General features: G+C 36.5%; 1 protein-coding gene across 16 annotated transcripts in view; it reads left to right on the top strand.

Moving 5' to 3' along the window:
* The window catches only part of CTNNA2 (catenin alpha 2), a 476,933-nt gene that overhangs the window by 431,909 nt on the left and 25,732 nt on the right, over positions 1-19,292 (top strand). For all 16 annotated transcript variants that reach the window (XM_083835463.1, XM_083835461.1, XM_083835462.1 and 13 more), the window contains 4 exons: positions 3,165-3,278; positions 6,734-6,915; positions 10,069-10,174; positions 13,678-13,812. In XM_083835463.1, the coding sequence (XP_083691589.1) occupies positions 3,165-3,278; positions 6,734-6,915; positions 10,069-10,174; positions 13,678-13,812 (537 nt within the window). The remainder of the gene's footprint in view (positions 1-3,164; positions 3,279-6,733; positions 6,916-10,068; positions 10,175-13,677; positions 13,813-19,292) is intronic.

Genomic DNA, 19,292 nt, shown 5'->3' with positions numbered 1-19,292 from the left:
CTTTTTTTCCCCTTTGTCTCTAAACAAACCGGAGACCTTATTATATAGGCTGCATCTCCAAAGGATCAGATAGAACAAAGCAGCAGTGAAACTGTGAAAAACATGAAGCATGTTTGAAATGGCAGCCTACAGATAAGAGTTCACTAGTATTCTTAATTTTAATGAAAAATGTAGCTGTTCTTGGAACAAAATGAGGTTGAAGAATTCTCCACACTTGAAAACCTTAAGCAAGTGAATCTGAAAGTTAATTCTGGATTAGATCTCACTTGTACATGGAGTAACTACTGGGATTTCTTGTATTCGTAGTATATTATAACAATTCCATTACCTTGTCCTTTTGTTTTGTACTGCCTTTTCTCCAAGTTCAAAATCTATACCCATTAAGTTCCTGTCTTTTAAAGACCACAAATTTTATTTAAGATTGTGAATGCCAGGCAGTAAGAAGCAGCAATGCATTTTTCTGAATGTTTAAGAATGAATCACTGAAACACTGAAGTTTCAGAATGTTTTGACTCTTTGAGAGCCTGTGCTTACATGTTACACTGTTGGGATCTAATATTTTGAATATTACACCTGGCTGATCTCTCCAGCTTAGGCTATCACAGCCTTTACCCTGCTTCAGCTCTGATTGCAAGAAGCTGTGAAAGGGCTACTTATCACCTTTTATAGTCTTATGTCTACAAAATTGTGCAGACAGAAGAAACAAAGAAGAGTATACCTGGGGAAGGGTGTTGGTTTTGCAATGCCCAGTGCAACTGGCTAGTTGAATGGACTTGGAAGATGGGGAAGAGTCAGATGGTTTGCGAAGAAGGGGCAGAAGCTTTCCTGCCTATTCCAACTCTTTGCTGTAAAGGCTGGGCAGATGAAAATCTGAGCCCTATGACAGGAAATACTCTGTCTTGCTTAGGGACTTATGTGCTTCTGTTAGTAGCTGGTTTGCTTACGACAGAATTTAAAGTCACATCCTGCCTTCAGGCAGCTGAGCAGAGAGAATAAAGTGATTAAAGATGTTTGGGCAGCAAGACCATTGGACAGTAGTACAATGATGGATACCAATCTTTCATTTCCTTTGTATGGCAGAAGGGAGAAGACAAATTCATTTTTTTCACCTAGACTTCATCTCCTGTCTAACCTGTTAGATGCACTATTTGTACATGCATCTCGTCAGAGATGCTGCCTGAGTTTTATTACCATACTGTCATACTTGGTTATTTCTTCCTTCAGTGCTCAAAACACATATTTAATTCATACTCTTTAAGCCAAATGAAGATGGCTGTGGTTTTTTTTTTCTCCCCATCATGTGCACTTCACCATGTAGCTAGCAAAGCAGATGATTTTCTGTTACAAACAGTGATGTGCACTTCATGTTGGAAACCAGGCTGTAATATAAATATCTCCAAAAGACTTCTCAACATTATGTTAGAGGGTTTGGACCAGTTCCTAGTGACTGAGCATCTTCAAGACAGAGCTGTAATGACAACTGGCAGTGATTAGCACCTCTGCTAGGAAACTTGACGGTGCCTCCAAGCAAGAAATGCCAGCGTGAATGATTTCTTCTATGACGGTAGCCCCTCAGGTGGGTACCCAGTAGGGTGAGGATCTCTCTGTAGTTACTGTGATCTTTTTCTATTACTACTATCATTTATTGTACCTACAGATGTTACTTGTGGACAGACTGTTGTACTAGATGCTATTAAAGTGCAAAATGGAATATAGTCTTCCATTCTGAGGCTATTTCTGTTCTTGGACCTTCTATATCAAATATAATACTAAATATTGTTTTAAAGTAGGCTGTTTCTCTCTTTCTTTCTGCTCTGGTTTTGACTGGAATAGCTAATTTTCTTGCTAGTGCTGTGTTTTAGATTTAGGATGAAAATAATGCTGATAACGCACTAGTGTTTTAGATATTACTGAGCAGTGCTTACACAGAGCCAAGGACTTTTCAGCTCCTTATGCTGCCCTGCCAGCAAGGAGACTGGGGGTGCACAAGAAGCTGGGAGGGGACAGAACCAAGACAGCTGACCCAGATTGGCCAAAGGAATATCCCATACCATGTGGCATCATGTGAAACAATAAATATAGGGTGGCTGGCCAGTAGGTCGTGAGCAATTGCATTGTGCATCACTTTGTATACTCTGTGTTCATTATTATTATTATTATCCTTCCTGCCTTTCCTGTGCTATTAAGCTGTCTTTATCTCAACCCATGAGTTAGTTTTTAACCTCTTTTTTTTTTTTTTTTCCAGTTCTCTCTCTGATCTCACTGTGGTTGTGAGGGGAGGTATGAGCAAACAGCTGTGTAGTGCTTAGCTGCCTGTGGGGTTAAACCACAATGCTCTCCTATATATTTAAGGGAGATTTTTTTCCTCTTATCCTGTGCTAGAAGGTGAAAATACCAAACAAACAGACAAACAGATCCATCATTTATCTTTTTTTTTCTCCCTCCAACATTTTAAAGAACCTGAAAACAAGTCGTACGTAACTAGGTTTGGTCAGTATTTTCAGATACCCTCACATCATTTATATAGAACCAGCAATGGAGATAATGTAGTTTCAGTATAGGGGGTGAAGCAAATTCCAAAGGCCTGGGTCTGAAAAGAATTGTTGATACTAACAAGACAAAGCAGATTATGAATTTTACATTTGTTTCAAAAAAAACGGTTGACATAATTCACATTTTCTTTCAAGAGGAAATCTCTTATTCACTTTGATAACTTTTTCTTCCAGGATGTGAGTTACCTCTTCCCAGGTATTTACTTTCTCTTTTGAAGATTATGCTGAGATTCCAGGAATATAATAGTAGTAGTGTCCATTTATAAATTAAATAATATTGTTTTGAAATACTACATTCCGGTTGCTAATGTTTCCAAAGGATGTTTGTTTCTGGAACTGCATTCATCATGTTAACAGAGTTTTTAAAAGTTGCAGCAAGGTAATGATATCTGCCATTTGTAAAGAAAACTAAAGTTGAAACAACTTAATTTTTAAGCCAATTCAATTTCAGTTCTTGACTGCTTGGGCAGACAAGTTAAATTAAAGGAAAGAGAAACAACGTTTCCTGGGCAGATAGTTGATGAAATAAGAACTTACTGTACATAGGACCTTTGTATCCTTTATAAGCTTGTCATCCCCTCTCATGCTTTCTCTGCCTTTCTCTCTTTCTAGACCCCTGAAGAGCTAGAAGATGATTCAGACTTTGAGCAGGAAGATTATGACGTTCGCAGCCGAACAAGTGTTCAAACTGAAGATGACCAACTTATTGCTGGCCAGAGTGCAAGGGTGAGTATAAAACCCATGTTCTAAGCTGTTTGTATAGCTACAAATGAAAAGCTATGCCTCAGAAAGCACATGCAAATTTCAGATCTTCAGGGTCACTTAAGAAATAGCAGGAGTAATTTAACCTAGGTGTTTAAAGTTTTTCATGTCTTGCCTATCTGAAAAGTGCTGAGTTTATTGAATGATTTTCCTTAGGCTTAGGTTATACCCTGTCATCACCTATTTGCTCTGCTTAGTGCTGTAGGAGGAGGCCTTGCAAGTTTGGAATGTGCTGTAACTGTGGCAGTATTCAGCAAACTAAAAACTGAAATTAAAAAAAAAAAAAAAATCCCATCAGGGCACCATGTACTGTATCCAGAAAAATCTTATTTTTGTCATGTTTCCCAGTGTGCAAACTTGTCAAAGAGAGCTGTTTAGGCTCTGGAGTAGTCCCTGTAATTTAATTGTAATTGAAGACATTTGTTACTGAGTCAATGTAATTTTACCAGGGTAATTATATCATGATGAACTGTACTCATTGTGATTTGTGACCTTAGTTTGTGCATAAGGAATGCAAATTAAGCTGATGAGTGCTTCAGGGGTCACAGGTGCCAGAGAAGTGAAGTTTGTTGACACAGGATTATGCCAGGATAGACACATAGATTCTATGATTCTTTGCCACTCTGATGAATGTTTACCTTTCACTAAACACACTGTTCATCTCAGATTAAAATAATAATAATAATAACAGAAGTATCATTTGGGGGATAAACGACATCGTGAAATTATGTTTGTCTGGAAAGAGAGTTAAACAACAACAACAAAGGCCTTAGAATTTCTCAGCAGAGAATCACTGGAGAACTGGGAACTACCTGGATTATTTCCATGCCTGATTTGCACATTTCTGCAGGTTTCTTCTGGTAATAGAAATTGCTGAAAGTGAAATAATGAACTAAATGAGAAGCATACACATTCACAGACACACACACACACAGACTCTCTCTCCCTCTCTCTCAAACAAAAGCTAGTAGCTGGGAAGGTAACTTCTTACCTTGAATTCTGGAAGAGGATTTGCAAGGCTGAGAACCTCGAAGGCCAAAAGGCAATGATGGTTTGAAAGATTAGTTCAAAGGACGTGGAAGGAGGAGTTATCAGCTGTTGTAGGAAGACACACGGTATGTTAGGACTTGAAGTAAACATTTTAGACACTGCAAAGGAAAGGTAATGCAAACCTAAATGAAGTTTACTTGGAGGTATTGGAGGAATGCAAGACAGATACAATGAAATGTGTGGAAGTTTCTTTTTTAAATTAATTTCACTGAATATTGAATACAGATAGTAAAAATTCCATACCAGGTACCAGAAGAGCTGGTTCTCTGTCACTGTATCCCAAGAACAAAAATGCACTGTCTGTTATTGGGTCTCCTGGATATGATGACTAGTAACCTCACCACCTGGATGAAGACCAGTGTGATTGCAGGTCCCATCCCAGTGAGCTGGGTGACCAGGAACTGGCACTGAAAAGCATGAAGTTGGGAGAGTTGCGGAAAGACATCTGGATACCTATATCTTACTCTGAGAACTATAATGAGTATTCTGGATGCACATGAATATCTATGGGGTATTTTTATATTTTAAAGAGCATAAAGTTCTGTTAATTGATTACTAAAGTAAGTCTGAAATATAAAAGTACTGAAGTGTAATATTGGTATTTAGTAGTCATTGTTTTTTAGGTTGCATCTAAGATTGGTTATCATGTCATCTTTTTTGATCTAAAAAACAAATACAGACTGCAGTAATACTTTTGCAAAGAATCTAGTTCACCTAGGGACTTACGAGTCTTAAATTGTATTACCTTTATTGCAGTTATTATCACTGCTGCACTTAAAACCTTCTGCTTTGATCAGCTGCACACTGTATAAGCATAATATATTATGAAGACAGTCCCATTACTGGGTAACTTATAATGCAGTATGTCACAAGAAGCAACAAGTGGATGAAAACATAAAACGAAAACATGCTAAGAAGAAGCGACACCATCCACAATCTTAAGTCTTGAGTGACTCATTGAAATGAGTCTGCTAAGCACAGTAGTATCTTATTTGAACTTTTTCCTTAGAAAACCTAGATTTTAAGTTGTGGATTGTAATGGATTTGTTTAATATTCTTACTGTATAAAGCTATTAGCATTTCAGTGGGAAAGCTTGTGTTGATCTTCAGTAGGAATAAAACCTGAATATATGATCTGCGTTTGCTGCAGGATATAGCTTCTTTGAAAATGTATCAGCAGCTGGAATAAAAACGTTAAAACATTGCACACCAATTTAAAGGCTGTGCAGATGAAGCTGCCCACTGAGAGAAACCACATGCACGACATACAGACCAGCTTTCCAAATTCTACTGCTCCCATCATATTCTTTTAATTTCAGTTAATTCAACTGTTTTAGTGTTTTATATGTAAGCTTATTTATTTATTTATTAGCTTGACTTGCACTGCATTTTTCTATGGAAAGACTAATATGCTAACATTCTAAACTGCTGAGTTACATTGATAAGGCCTAATTAAAAGTCATGTGTTGAATTTTAATTTGATTAACTTGCAAATTTCTCATTTTCTGATCTACTGTTTATAACCTTTCTTAATTTCAGTTTTGGAAAAGGTCAATTATGAATTTTTAAAAGCCAAGAGCGTTTTAAGAATATGTAGAGAAAGACTTCAGCTGATTGAAAGTGACATAAACAAGAAAAAATGTAACGACACTTAAATATATGTCACACCCCATTAAATGTGGTCTTGAGAGCCCTAAAGCCAAATCGTAGCTCAGCTTGGAAATCATTATTGGAAGTGTCCATTTGATCTTCAGAAATAATTATTATAATTTTGTAGGCTTTTCTTTTCAAGTGGGTGGGGGAATTTTCTGCTTTGTTGATAATATCGAGACAAATTAGTATCAACTCGTTTAGTGTCTTTTTGCGTATCTTCCAAGATACAGTTAGACTACTAAATGTTATTGAAAGGTACATTCATTACAGCTCACTTCAATTGTATTATCTTGCATGTCATAGCTTATTTTAGTGTTGGGTTAAGCAGAAAACTGCTGTATTCCTGACAGAGATTGAGACTGGGGGAGTTGCTGGCAATTCAGTCTGCCGTTTCCAATAGATTTCATTCATTTTCTTTCTCCTAAAGGTTAAAGATAATTGCTGTTAAATCTTAATCTTCTTCTATAGAGTGGTGGAGAATCTGTATATCGTGGCATTACATCCTTTTTAAATTTTTGAAGGTAAAAGAAGACCTACAAACATCCTGTGAATTTGTTTGTGCCTGTACTAACAAAAACTAAATGTCTACTGGACTTTGCTTAACGTCTTCCACTGCCATAAAAAAGAAGCTAGAAGTTGAGCATGCAGTTTGAGTCAATAAATGTATTTCTAGCATCCTTTTTTCATGCCCAGCTTCTCCCATTTTTCTTCTCCAGGCTATCATGGCTCAGCTTCCCCAGGAGGAAAAGGCTAAAATTGCTGAGCAGGTAGAGATATTCCACCAAGAAAAGAGCAAGCTGGATGCGGAGGTAGCCAAGTGGGATGACAGTGGTAATGACATCATTGTGTTGGCAAAGCAGATGTGCATGATTATGATGGAAATGACAGACTTTACTAGGTAAGGACAAAATAATCTTACGCTAAGGAGTTCTTCAGACATCCTTCTTCTTTCCTTTTTGTTGCAGTTTATAGCCTATTGAGATGATGCACTGTGTTTTGGGGGATGCAAAGCCTGATAACGTAGGTCATACATAATGGGATGGGTTCTATGGTTCTCTGTGCATGATTGCTCTAGATATTTCACCAAATGGGATTGAATACTTGAAGTTTTTGCCTTATTTGCAAATTTTTTATTTGCAGATCGTCTTGAATTTCAGCAGCAAAGATAGTCTGTGACCTTACAGACACTCAACTGACATTTTGTTTAGTACCCATTTAAATGCATGTGCCTCTCTGAACTTTCAACATTTCAACACAATTTGTGTCAATCAAAAATAATGGCAAAACTATTTATATAATTTTGAAGGCTGAACTTCTTTCTAAAAAAATATCAAATTAAATGAAACTGTTTTGATCTAATACTTCATTGTAGTCTGTCAGTAATGATTTTTTTTTGCTTTCATTTCTTTTTTCTATTGATGTCTTATTCTTTTCTAATTGCAAAGAATCAAAAGGCAATTCAGTAGTGATATCATGTAAACAGAATTATTTTGTTTAAATACGGTCATATTATTAATCACACCAGGGATAACTTTTTACAAGATGCTTTGGATTACAGGTCACCATAATAAATAACAGCTTTTTTGATATTTATTCTGAATGGGAGTTCAAAATTATAAATGGCATTTATCAAAATCCGATTAAATAAAACTAGACAAAAATCTTCTTTTTTTATTTTATTTGTCTTTCACTATGATTAAAACACCTTGTGTCTGGAGCATTCAGCCCATTTCAGAGAAAACAGTCTCTGCAGTGACAATACAGTGTTTACACATACCTTATACATGTATTTGTATGTAAATAATATTAATTTACATGGGTAGTTAATTGGTATAGGTATCAGCAAATATTTTTATGCATTTTAAATTTAAATATATATATAGAAAGTTTGCCTACACTTGAATAGATGACTGCTGTATTTCTTTCTGAATAATTATTCACTCAGTTTACTCATTTTTCTCCCAGCTTGTGCTTTCACAACTATTCTTTTGGCAGCTGACTCACAATTTCTGTATACCAAATGAGAGTGCAGAACCTCCTGTGAAGGGTGATGTTTTCAAGAAGTCTTAGTTACCTTTTGTATTATTCTTGTCTTTGGCTCTCTGATCCTTCTGTCAAAAAACAGAGTGAAAAACTGCCCAAGCAGTGCCATCATTTCACATAATGAAGAAATAATGTTCTAAAGCAACAGTCCAGAATATCAATGCTTTCTGCAACCTTCTGGACAATCTTTGATCCATTAAGCTTCAAATTGAAAGTTTTGTAATTGCATTTTCTACCATCAAAAGAACAGAACTAATATGAGAATGAGAGAAAAACCACTGGCATATTTGAAGTAAATTAAAAAAAAAAAAAAAAACCCACAGTGCAGCCCTGTCTACATCAGATTTAATAAAAACTTGTTTAATATATTCCATTAAAACAGAACAAAGCCTTTTATACATGTTGGTTGACTGTAACCTCAGCAGTGTTAAAATAGAATTATTTTTTTCAAGTGTATGGAATTTCTGACAGTCAAATCGGCTGCTGTAATTAATGTAAAAGCATATGAGGTCACTGTGAAGGATTTCTGTTACAGTTTAAGTTCAATGGAAGTTAGATACTTGTGTTTCAAGATCTATTAGAAGTGGAAATGAAAGTATGGAAAGAACCTTAATGATTCAATGATTCTAAGATAAAAATGGAAATATGTTTCAACGTGCGTAGTTCCACCCTGACTGGCAGCTGAACCCCACCCACCGCACCACTGTCTCACTCCCTCGCCTCAAAGGGAGAGGGGGAGAAAATACAATGGGAAAGGGCTCTAGGGTTGAGAATAAGGACAGAGAGATCACTCAACAGTTACTGTCCGTGGGCAAAAAAAGACTCAGATTAGGGAGATGAATATAATTTATTGCCTACGCCTACTACTAACAGACTAGAGCAGTGAGAAACTAAAAGCAAGCCAGAAAGACTTTCCCCCCCGTTCACACTCTTCTACCCCCTCCCCCTGATGGGGAATGGGGAATGAGGGTTGCCGTCAGTCCATAACACTTCATCTCTACCAGGCCTTCATTTTCACTCTCTGTCTCTGCTCCACGTGGGGTCCCTCCACAGGTCCCTTTCGGAGCCGGCTGGAGCTGGGTTTCAGCTGACATGGGGCAGCTTCGAGGCACTTCTCACAGAGGCCACCCCTGCTGCCCCCTGCTACCAAACCCGTGACACATAAACCCCATAATAAGCCCCAAATGTGTTATTCTTGACATCACAGATGAAAAAGATGTGAAAGTAATAGTATGTTGTCCTTAGAAAAAACACCTTCAGTTTTATGTTAAAATACCCGAAGTCTGATCTTATGATTTTCCATCAGCCTTGTCCAAAGCTGTATCTCTCCACATAGTATCAAAATTAAGTAATTAAATAAGGGAAATCAGCTTCTTTCCAACTGAGACATTCTCAGGGGCCGTAGCAAAAGTTATTATAAGCAGGATTAAAGTTTTGTGTCTGAAACAAACTGCAGTGCAAGTCTGCAGCGACTTTTTATTTTTTTCAAATATATGTTGGTAACTCTAATGATTAAAATTAGATGTTTGTACATCATCTTAAAAGTATAGTATCAATCTTAAAACAAATTATACGTTTTAAATTTAACAATTATGCTTCAAGAATCTTTGATTTATGACACATTTAAAAAAAAAAAGGTTTTCTAAACTGTGCCATTCTGTTCTAGACTTGACAAGCTTAACATCAACCACTGGCTTGAGAATAACATACTTTTTAATAGTTGTGTACTCAAGAAAGAATGTCAGCTTAACGGGCACTTAAAAATGCATATACATTTAGTGTAGCTCATGTGCTTAAGGCATCATCAAACTAAATTGCTAATGCGGCATTTTGTAAGAGAGGAAATATAGCAGACCAATATCTTAATCAATCTGTACTATACAAACTAGTTAAAAGGTGTCTTTGTAATAAGTTAAGAAGTCACTCATGTTTCTGTTTTAAAATCAAATACCAAACAGGATCACTAAAACTGCTTCCTTGCATGACTGTTCATAATTGTATTTCACAGAGGTAAAGGCCCACTGAAGAATACATCAGATGTGATTAATGCAGCCAAGAAGATTGCAGAGGCAGGATCAAGGATGGACAAATTGGCACGGGCGGTAGCTGATCAGGTAATAACAAAAACAAGCATGAATATAATTTCTGTCAATGAGTTGCATTTTTCAGGATAGGGGTGTCTTTTCTTCTGTAGCAATTAACTTGATTTTTGCAGTTCAGAAAAGTCATAAAGAAGTCTTAAAACCTCAGAAATTCCTGAATTGTTCCACAATCTCACTTTCTGGACTGGGGAGACTATTATCATTAGATTAATATATTTGCTGGCATGAAAGCGGTAGACTTAGACGCTCTGTTACCCTTGCCATACGCCTAGGACTTCTTATATTGTTTCAGCTCTTTCTTCCAGCAGTTCCTTGATATTGCACTTTTCTTTCTCAGGATATGCTGACTCCATTGCATGCCCTTTGCAGAGTGTTGTGTTCTTCATCTTACAGAGCCCTGCTCTGTGCTCTAGGGTCTGTGTCCGCAGTCCCATTACCAAATTCATTTCACAACTATACAAATAAATTTGCTATATTCAGACCTTTTCTTTCAGATTGGATTATCTATTATTATCTATTATCTATTATTGGATTATCTATTTCTATTATCTATCGGATAGCAAGCGAAAGCATTGTATTAAAAGTCAAGAGCCAAATTTCAAATTCGGGTGTTTGGTTCTAGGTACCTAATTTTAGATTTATGCAAATTAAAGTTGACCATTTGTTCCCTTTGAAAAAATAAAAAATAAATCTTTTTTCTCTAACAATCCCCTGGAATACTCTGTAGAAAGCATGAGAGAGTATAGGGAAATGAAGTAAATTAAAAATTGGGGTTTATTTGGGTTAAGAACTTTTATTTGTTCAACTAATTCTGATTTCCTTCATCTTTCATTTTGCATGTTCACCTAATGCTAATTTAAATGTCCGATTTGCTGGCATACATTGAGCAAATGAGCCTTGGGCAACAAAATCTGTAACCCTTGTGCATCTAGTGATCTAGAACAAACAAGAAGGTGATTCGGTGATGATAACATTGTAAAAACTCATGTGAAAACCTCATAGTACCACCTAATTATGAGTATGGGTGCCTCACTTCAGATACTCCTTGTAGAAACATTTCTATAAATACTTTTTATGCAGCTTTTGAAGGAGTGAGATTTTCTATCACCAATAGTAAAATGTTTTACAATACTTTCTTTGTAGAGTTTTTCCCTTATATATTTATTGGCATTATTTGTCATCTTCCCACAGTTTCTTTTTTTTCACTGGTATCAGCAGAAACCTTGCTGGAAGTGGGAACTATAACTTCCTTGCCTCTAGTCTTTCTCTTCAAAATAAGTATTTATTTTTTGTCATCAAGGGGGCATGGAATAGCATGTAACACATCCTGCTAGGGAACATGATCCAGAGTGGCAAGAAAGAAACCTGAATCTGCACGTTTTTCCATAATCTCAGAAAGCTTGTATTTGGGGTTTTCATTCCATTCCCATCCTTCAAATGTAGCAACTGTGTATTTTAGTGTAAGAATGAGAAATCTATCTGTCAGCTGATGAAATCCCTAATCTACAATATCTGCAAAGGTGGAATATTTTCAAGAAACCTGAGGTAAAAAAAAAACATGCTGTGCTTAGAGTGCATGGGCTTGAGTCACATTTTAAATTTCAGATGATTGTAACATACACACTTTAATAATAAACAGTAAAATCACCATGAGAATGAAGTGTTTGTTTTAATGCTTGCAGTTTAATGATATTTTCCAGAACTTTGGAGATGCTCATGCAATATAAGCATTTTATGGACAGTTGCATTTTTAATTACTGTTCCAGTGAGAGAGATCTTACAGTTTCATTTGCTCCGAGGTACTTGTATTTAAAGCCTTGTCAGCTCTCTAGAGGTATTACTTTAAAGTTCATTTCTTTCAGTTCATAGACTTCAAGAGTAGGGTAAATATTTCTTTATTAAATTGCTGCCAGTAGGGAGAAGAGGTCTCTCAGGGATTCATGCCTTAAAGATATGGCAACTGTATGAGAAAGAGAGGCATTATAGCATTGTCGCAAGTATGGAACAGATTCAATCTAACTGCCACAGTGAACCTCCAGCTTTGTATATTGTTAGTTTTAAAGGGAGATGAAAAAGCAAGTGACTGCTTTCAGGACTGTAACGATACTATATGTAACTATTTCAACTATTTCACCTCAAACTCGTTCCGTGCTGGCATTAGGTATTGGGGATAGAACAGTCATCTCAAGTCAAGACTTGTGATGCTTTTGACCCATGTGTGTTTAATTCTATCAAGTTTTGTTGAAGTGCTCTGATAATATTTCACCCTACACATGAAAAACTGAGTGTAAACTTTTTAAGATGCTAAAAAATGAATTTGGAAGTCCCTAAATCTTTGATTTCCAAGCAATACATTCAAAGATCATTGTCAGTCAGACTTTATTAGATAGCCCTGATAAGTATACTGGAGACATGCTGTTAGCAGTGGGCCCTTTTAGCTCTTTTTAATCAGAGTGAATTACTGGGGCCTGTTCTCTAGGGCACGACCAAGAATATTAATTATAAGAGCGTTGTTTACTATACTGTTGATATTGTGGGGGATGATGCCGTTTCTGTTAAGTGTCCCAAAGACCATAAATAAATTACACTTGAGCCTTTTCTAGTTGTATTTGTTATGAAACCTTCATTAAGTCTGCTGTGTTTGACCTAATGTAATTTGTATTAACACATGATTGATAGCACACGGTGTTCAAAATGGTACAGGACTGTAGATAGCTTTCCACCTAGTATGAAAAGCTATCCCTTAGACATGCAGAGAGACCAGTTTAGCTCATTGTATTCTTAAGAAGGGCTGCAAGACTGATGTTATCTCCAGAGACACTGTGTAATATCTCATTTATAGTTTGGTAAATTGTTTCCTTCTGGCACAGACTAAGGTATTTAGGCATTAACAATAAGCTTGCCAAATTTGCCGATATTTAAACCACGCAGACTCGCATCTACCTCTTGAGTACTTAATATGTCAGTAAGGGCCCTGGCTTCTGCAAAGTCTGAAGCAGAGCTGTGTCCCCTGAAAGTCTGCACAAATGCCAGGCAAGCTGGCATGACAGTCAGCAGTTGGCAGTAGAGTGGATGTAATCAATTGGAAATGGTCCCTATTGCATCTTAACCATGGTACCTAGCAGGCACCCTGATACCTGGAGTTTCAGATCAAATATGGTCTTTTGCCTACTCAACAGATTCCTCTGCTCTGTACAAACTGATATCCTCAAAACTAAACCTCTCCACAAAACATAGCAATCATGTTATTTCCTTTGTCTTTCATTAGTGGCTGATTGAGAGGTTTTCCTTTTTACAAAAAACTTAAGGAGCATCTTCAGGTTACGATTCATAAGGTTGACTTCAATGAAAGGTAGTTTAATTTTTGTGTTTCAGCAAGTTATCTTAGAGAAGGACAAAGAGAAATGGGCCACCTAATATCATACACGTATTGCCGCTATCTCCTTTGATTACCTCTCTCTGTAATAAGCATATAAACTCAGCTATATTTAATCAAATATTTCTTCTGTCTGCAGTGCCCTGACTCAGCCTGCAAACAGGATCTGCTAGCCTACCTACAGCGCATTGCCCTCTACTGCCACCAACTTAATATCTGCAGCAAAGTGAAGGCAGAAGTTCAAAACCTGGGAGGAGAACTTATTGTATCAGGGGTAAGCTGGTATTTGTATTTAGCCATTTATGCTTCCCATTGCAGTACTTAAAATGGAGCATTTTTGATGACAGTAATGTATAAAACAAAAATACAGTGATTCATGAACAGTCGTTTTAAAATTTTATCACCGTTTCCAGACCTTACAATAACTTGCGTAAAGCAATTGATTTTTCCAATTACCCTTTGTTTATAGAAACCTTGTAAAATCTTCATTCTTCCAAAAGAAAAGTAATTTCATAGCCTAGTAAGTCATTGCCAAGCTGTGAATATTATAATTATTTGGAGCTTTTGTATATTTGCTCATTATAAATCTTCTTTCCTTTGTTACTACTGGTAATTTCCTTCCTCTGTGCAGAAGCTAGCTTTGTATGAAGTGCATATTGTTAAGATGGTGATGACTAATGGGATTTCATTCACTCAGGTTCCAATGCACACTAGGTTTAGCAAAAACTCTTGGAAGGCCAGCAAAATATTTTAATTTTTGATGCACGTGCTGTTTTCAAATACAATTGCCCAGCCCAATGATTATATACCTTTTCCCATTCTGTTATTTATTTCCAATGAATACTAGAAACATTTTACTTACAATCATTTTTAGAAATAAAGTCAGTAAGGTGCAGCAGAGCTCATATAAATAATGAGTTTTCTGTGTTTTTTAAACTATTTTTTCTTTCCTTCTCCTAACGCTGTACTCTGTACTTCTGAGATATTTCTAGAACCAAGTAGTAGTGATTAATGCTCTTCAAAAAAGATTAAAAAAAATAATTATTGGTTTGTTCTTTTAACTAATCACCCTAGTATTAGCCCCATGATACCTTTGCTATCTTCAAGCTCAAATACAGACCATATGTATGTAAATGCATAAATGTTTTTAAAATGGTGGTGGTTTGTGATACCCAACATACTCAAAACAAGTTTGTTTTCAAAAGCTGTTTTGAAAAAGCACCCTTTAATTGTTTAAGCCCAATTAAGTACGAAGATCGTTAGGACAACCTGTGCCCATCATTTCATCCATAAGATTCCCCAGTGAAATCACTGGCCTTCCTCAAACATATCAGAAGTCAGAACAAATGTTCTCAACTATATAACATTATGATTTTTTGCTAAGCACTGTGGAAGGTCTTAAACATTTGCCAGGCTTTCTTGGATCCACCATTCTGAAATCCTAAAAGGAGCTGCTTAAATGTTCCTGTGTCTGTCCTGCAATTGGTCTTCACTTCTTGACGTACGTACTTATGTAATTTTAACACCTCAGTCTTCCCACAGCAATGGAAAATCCTCTTCCATTTTCCTGGAATTAATGGAGTGATCTGTCCTTATATCACTGACAGCTATGCTACATAGTAAACGCTATGATCTTTTCTTACCTACTGCCATCTGGGTCGAGCTTTTCATAGCCATTAAATTTTCATATTCATCTATCTATTACAGTTATCTGAATCAGTGCTTCTACCAGCTTGGCTTTTGTGGTTGTGTGTGTTTCTTTTTTGAGTCTCTTTATTCAGTGTATGTGGATGCTGAATAAGCCATTGTGAATCTCTAGCATCTATTTGTTATTGGAACATCACCATCCGTTGTGAAATTTAAGTGGCCGAACCGCTTGACTTCATTTCCAGTCTGGCATTGTTAGCATCTGCTGCTTACCAGGCTTCATCACCATTGTGTTTCTGTTTGGTTGGGTTTTTACACTCAGTTGCAGACAAGGCAAAACTAGCTTCAACCACAAATTATTTGAGTCTCTTCCGAAGACTCAGTAATGTTGACATACAGAAATGTTTAAGATGGCCCGGTTTGCTTCTTCTCCTGTTGCTCTGAACAGGAGACGATGTAGAGAGTTTGATGCTGTGCATCCCTTTTTGATAATGTTATCTCGTTATCTGCAATAACACCGTTAGTACAGTGCTTTCCTCAGAGTGTTTTCCAAGCTGTTTATCTTCAAGGTGCTGGCTACTGTATGCTCCTTTGCTATCCAGATATCTGGTATCCAAGTGCACATCTACATCTGCTTGTCTACTTGCCGCTTCTGCTTCCATCTTCTTCATTTTCTCTTGGATAGCCAATTACAAATAAACAGTATTTTATTTGCATTTAAATGAAATACCATTATTTGGCAACTTGCATACAGTACAGTGCTAGAAGTACAATAGAAATCCAGAGTTAAAGCTTCCTTTAAAACTACGACTATCGAAGTAAGTTTATGTGAATGCACTATATTTAAAAGTATTTTGATGTAAATACCAAGAACCAGGGTGATTATTACCATACAGTAATTTACTACTGCATTTACAAAGAATCACAATAAAATTCAGATTGATCCTAAAGATGAGTTGTGATTCAGAACAATTATGAAGACTATAATCTCTGCTTGAATTTTTGCATTATTATGAGTATTAATCAGTATTTATAAATGAAAATAATGCATTCGTATGTATGTATGGGCACATGTATATTTATGTAAAAAGGAAAGAGGTATAAAACCAATTAAAACCTAAATGACAGGTGTAAGACACCACACAGCTATTACAGTTTTAATCTGTCAGGGGAAAACGTGTTGCAACAACTTCAAACATGCCATGTTTATAATATATAATGTGCTATGTATCTTTTGGTGACCTCTCCTCTCCTCTCCTCTCCTCTCCTCTCCTCTCCTCTCCTCTCCTCTCCTCTCCTCTCCTCTCCTCTCCTCTCCTCTCCTCTCCTCTCCTCTCCTCTCCTCTCCTCTCCTCTCCTCTCCTCTCCTCTCCTCTCCTCTCCTCTCCTCTCCTCTCCTCTCCTCTCCTCTCCTCTCCTCTCCTCTCCTCTCCTCTCCTCTCCTCTCCTCTCCTCTCCTCTCCTCTCCTCTCCTCCCCTCCCCTCCCCTCCCCTCCCCTCCCCTCCCCTCTCCCCTCTCCCCTCTCCCCTCTCCCCTCCCCCCTCCCCCCTCCCCCCTCCCCCCTCTCCCCTCTCCCCTCTCTCCTTCTCTCCTTCTCTCCTTCTCTCCTTCTCTCCTTCTCTCCTTCTTCTCTCCTTCCCTCCTTCTCTTCTCTCCTTCTCTCCTTCTCTCTTCTCTTCTCTCTTTTTCCAAGTCAGTAGTTCTGTATGGTTTATCTCTGGTAATAATCATACAGCTGATCTGCTTTGCTTTTTCCTCTGTAGACTGTTATGAGACTAGCATAGCATATACAGCATATGAAAGGGCTCATCATAGACTTTGCTGCAAATAGAAGAACAGGTCAAAAAGTAAGCAAATGTCAAACTTCTGAAGTGGAAATTACTTCAGTAAAGGAAATAACCCACTGTTGCTTTTTCCACTTTCTTTCTCCCGTTCCCTTTCTCACTGTTCTTTCTGTCCTTTGATCTTTCCCTTTAAATTCCCTTCATGCACTTAGCAAACGTATTTTCCCCAGATAACATATGTAGCAATGGAGAGTTAGCATAAATCAGCTTAATCTCATTAATGTTAACAGAGGAAAGTCAATTTATACTATGTGTTGATTAGGCCCTTTATGTTGCAAGGTGAAAATCTTAAGTATTGATTCCAATTGAGTATTGAAAAATAACATAAAATAAAATGAAATAAAATGAAATAAAATGAAATGAAATGAAATAAATAAAATAAAATAAAATAAAATAAAATATGTAATATCTGTTCTTCAGTGAGGAACCTTGTAAACTGTAAGACTATGGGGAATAAAGTAAAGAAAATGGAGAAGCAGAAGCTTGATAAACATAAAAAGAAATTAATATTTTAAAAATGAAAAAGATTTAAAAAAATGTCTTCAGGCGTTATCTTTGTTCCTGGTAAAAGTCTCTGTGGCCTCGGTCCATAAACAGATACATGTTTCTGTAATTTTATATTTGAATATTCAATTTCTAATTCCCCTCTAAAAATAAACCACCTCTGTTAATATAATCACAGACTAAAATCACATCAAAGTTTTTTGTTTTTTTGTTTGCTTTTTGCCTCAGTTTATTTAATGCAGTGTATACTTGCTTTATAATCAGTTGCACCATTGTATTGGAATGATTTCTCTGAGGTGCTGAGCATATGCTGCTCTCAATGAAGTAAATGTTATTTACATATCCTTAGCTTATGCTAATAGATAGGCTTTTGTGGTAGTTACTTTTGTTGAATAGAGTCCGTCTGAACCGTGATGTTTGCATTTGGATGAAGATTCAGATTTCTAACTCTAAGGCTGCTTTATGTTTAGTATTCCTGTCTGACACTCATTAACTAGACCATTACAATAAAATATCTATATATTCATTTTTTACCCTAGAATAAATATCCACTTATCTCTTTACTGCTGCTCTGAAGCTGATCAGTTCATTTACCTACTATCCATTTACACTAAGAGCTTGCATTTTTTTTTTTTAATTCTTATTTATGTTAGTAGCTTTGCTTCTAACAGGATTCTTCTGAACAAAATCTAAGAAAATCACCTATCTAACACAACCTCCTATAATTTTCAGTTTTGATTTAGAACTCTACAGACATAATCAGCCCTGTTATTGGAAAATTTGCCTGTAGAATCCTAAACTCCTAAGCCAGATAGAAATGCAGTGTCATACAGAGTAACAGCCATGTACCTTTGAATACAGTCCAAAAATACTGAATCAATAGCTGTGGCACACTTTAAACTCATACTTTAGTTGTGTCCAATTTCCAATTATTTTCAAGAGCCAATTAATATTAGCATAACAGGCTCAGCTATGAGGCTAAGAGAAGGATTCTTAAAAGATTTGAAGATACAAGACAGGTCTACTAAGGTTATGACTTCCTCTAGGAGTTCTGGCTGGTGACCTAAGTGAAGACTTTGGGGTAATAAAAAAGGTAAAAATGCTAGAGCTACCCAAATAACTTTGTCTTAGGTGGCACAAGTTGGTGTATGAGGATGGGACAGTATGAAAATTTTCATAACACTTGATCTGGGAGGATGAATACATGAAAATATTAACACTTTAGATAATGCTAAATAATTGTCTCTACGTTTATTCTTGATTGGTGATGAAAGCGAGGTAACTGGAAATAGGTAGTTCTCATCAAACTAAAAAAAAAAAAAAAAAAGACTTGTTATTTATCACAGAATAACAGTGTGCATCCGGTAATTACTTCAGATGAGCTGGTGGATAGCTTGCTTATCAGTTCTGCCTATCGCTCCTAAATCTAGTGATACAAAATCGCTTAAATGGCATCCCTTTCTTTCATTTAAGTCTGAATTTCCCTCAACTACCCTGTGCTGTTGTTATGCAGATGGACTGTGAAGTATCAAGTTGCTACTTATGAACTGTATAGACTCATAGAAAAGTCAGGTAACTCGAATTCACCTATTAAAAGCAAATAACGCCATCCCTCATTGAATTTGGAGTAAGAGCCTGTGCATAAGTAGTTACTTAAGAGCCACTGACATGGTATTTCATTTCATTGCATTAGAAGGCCTTTCTGGTTTTATTTTCATTATTTTATTTTATTTTATTTTATTTTATTTTATTTTATTT

Source organism: Anser anser, assembly GCF_964211835.1.
Source record: "Anser anser genome assembly, chromosome: 4".
NCBI lineage: Eukaryota > Metazoa > Chordata > Aves > Anseriformes > Anatidae > Anser > Anser anser.
The sequence above is the reverse complement of the archived record's forward strand: the minus strand, read 5'-3'. Positions and strand labels throughout refer to the sequence as shown.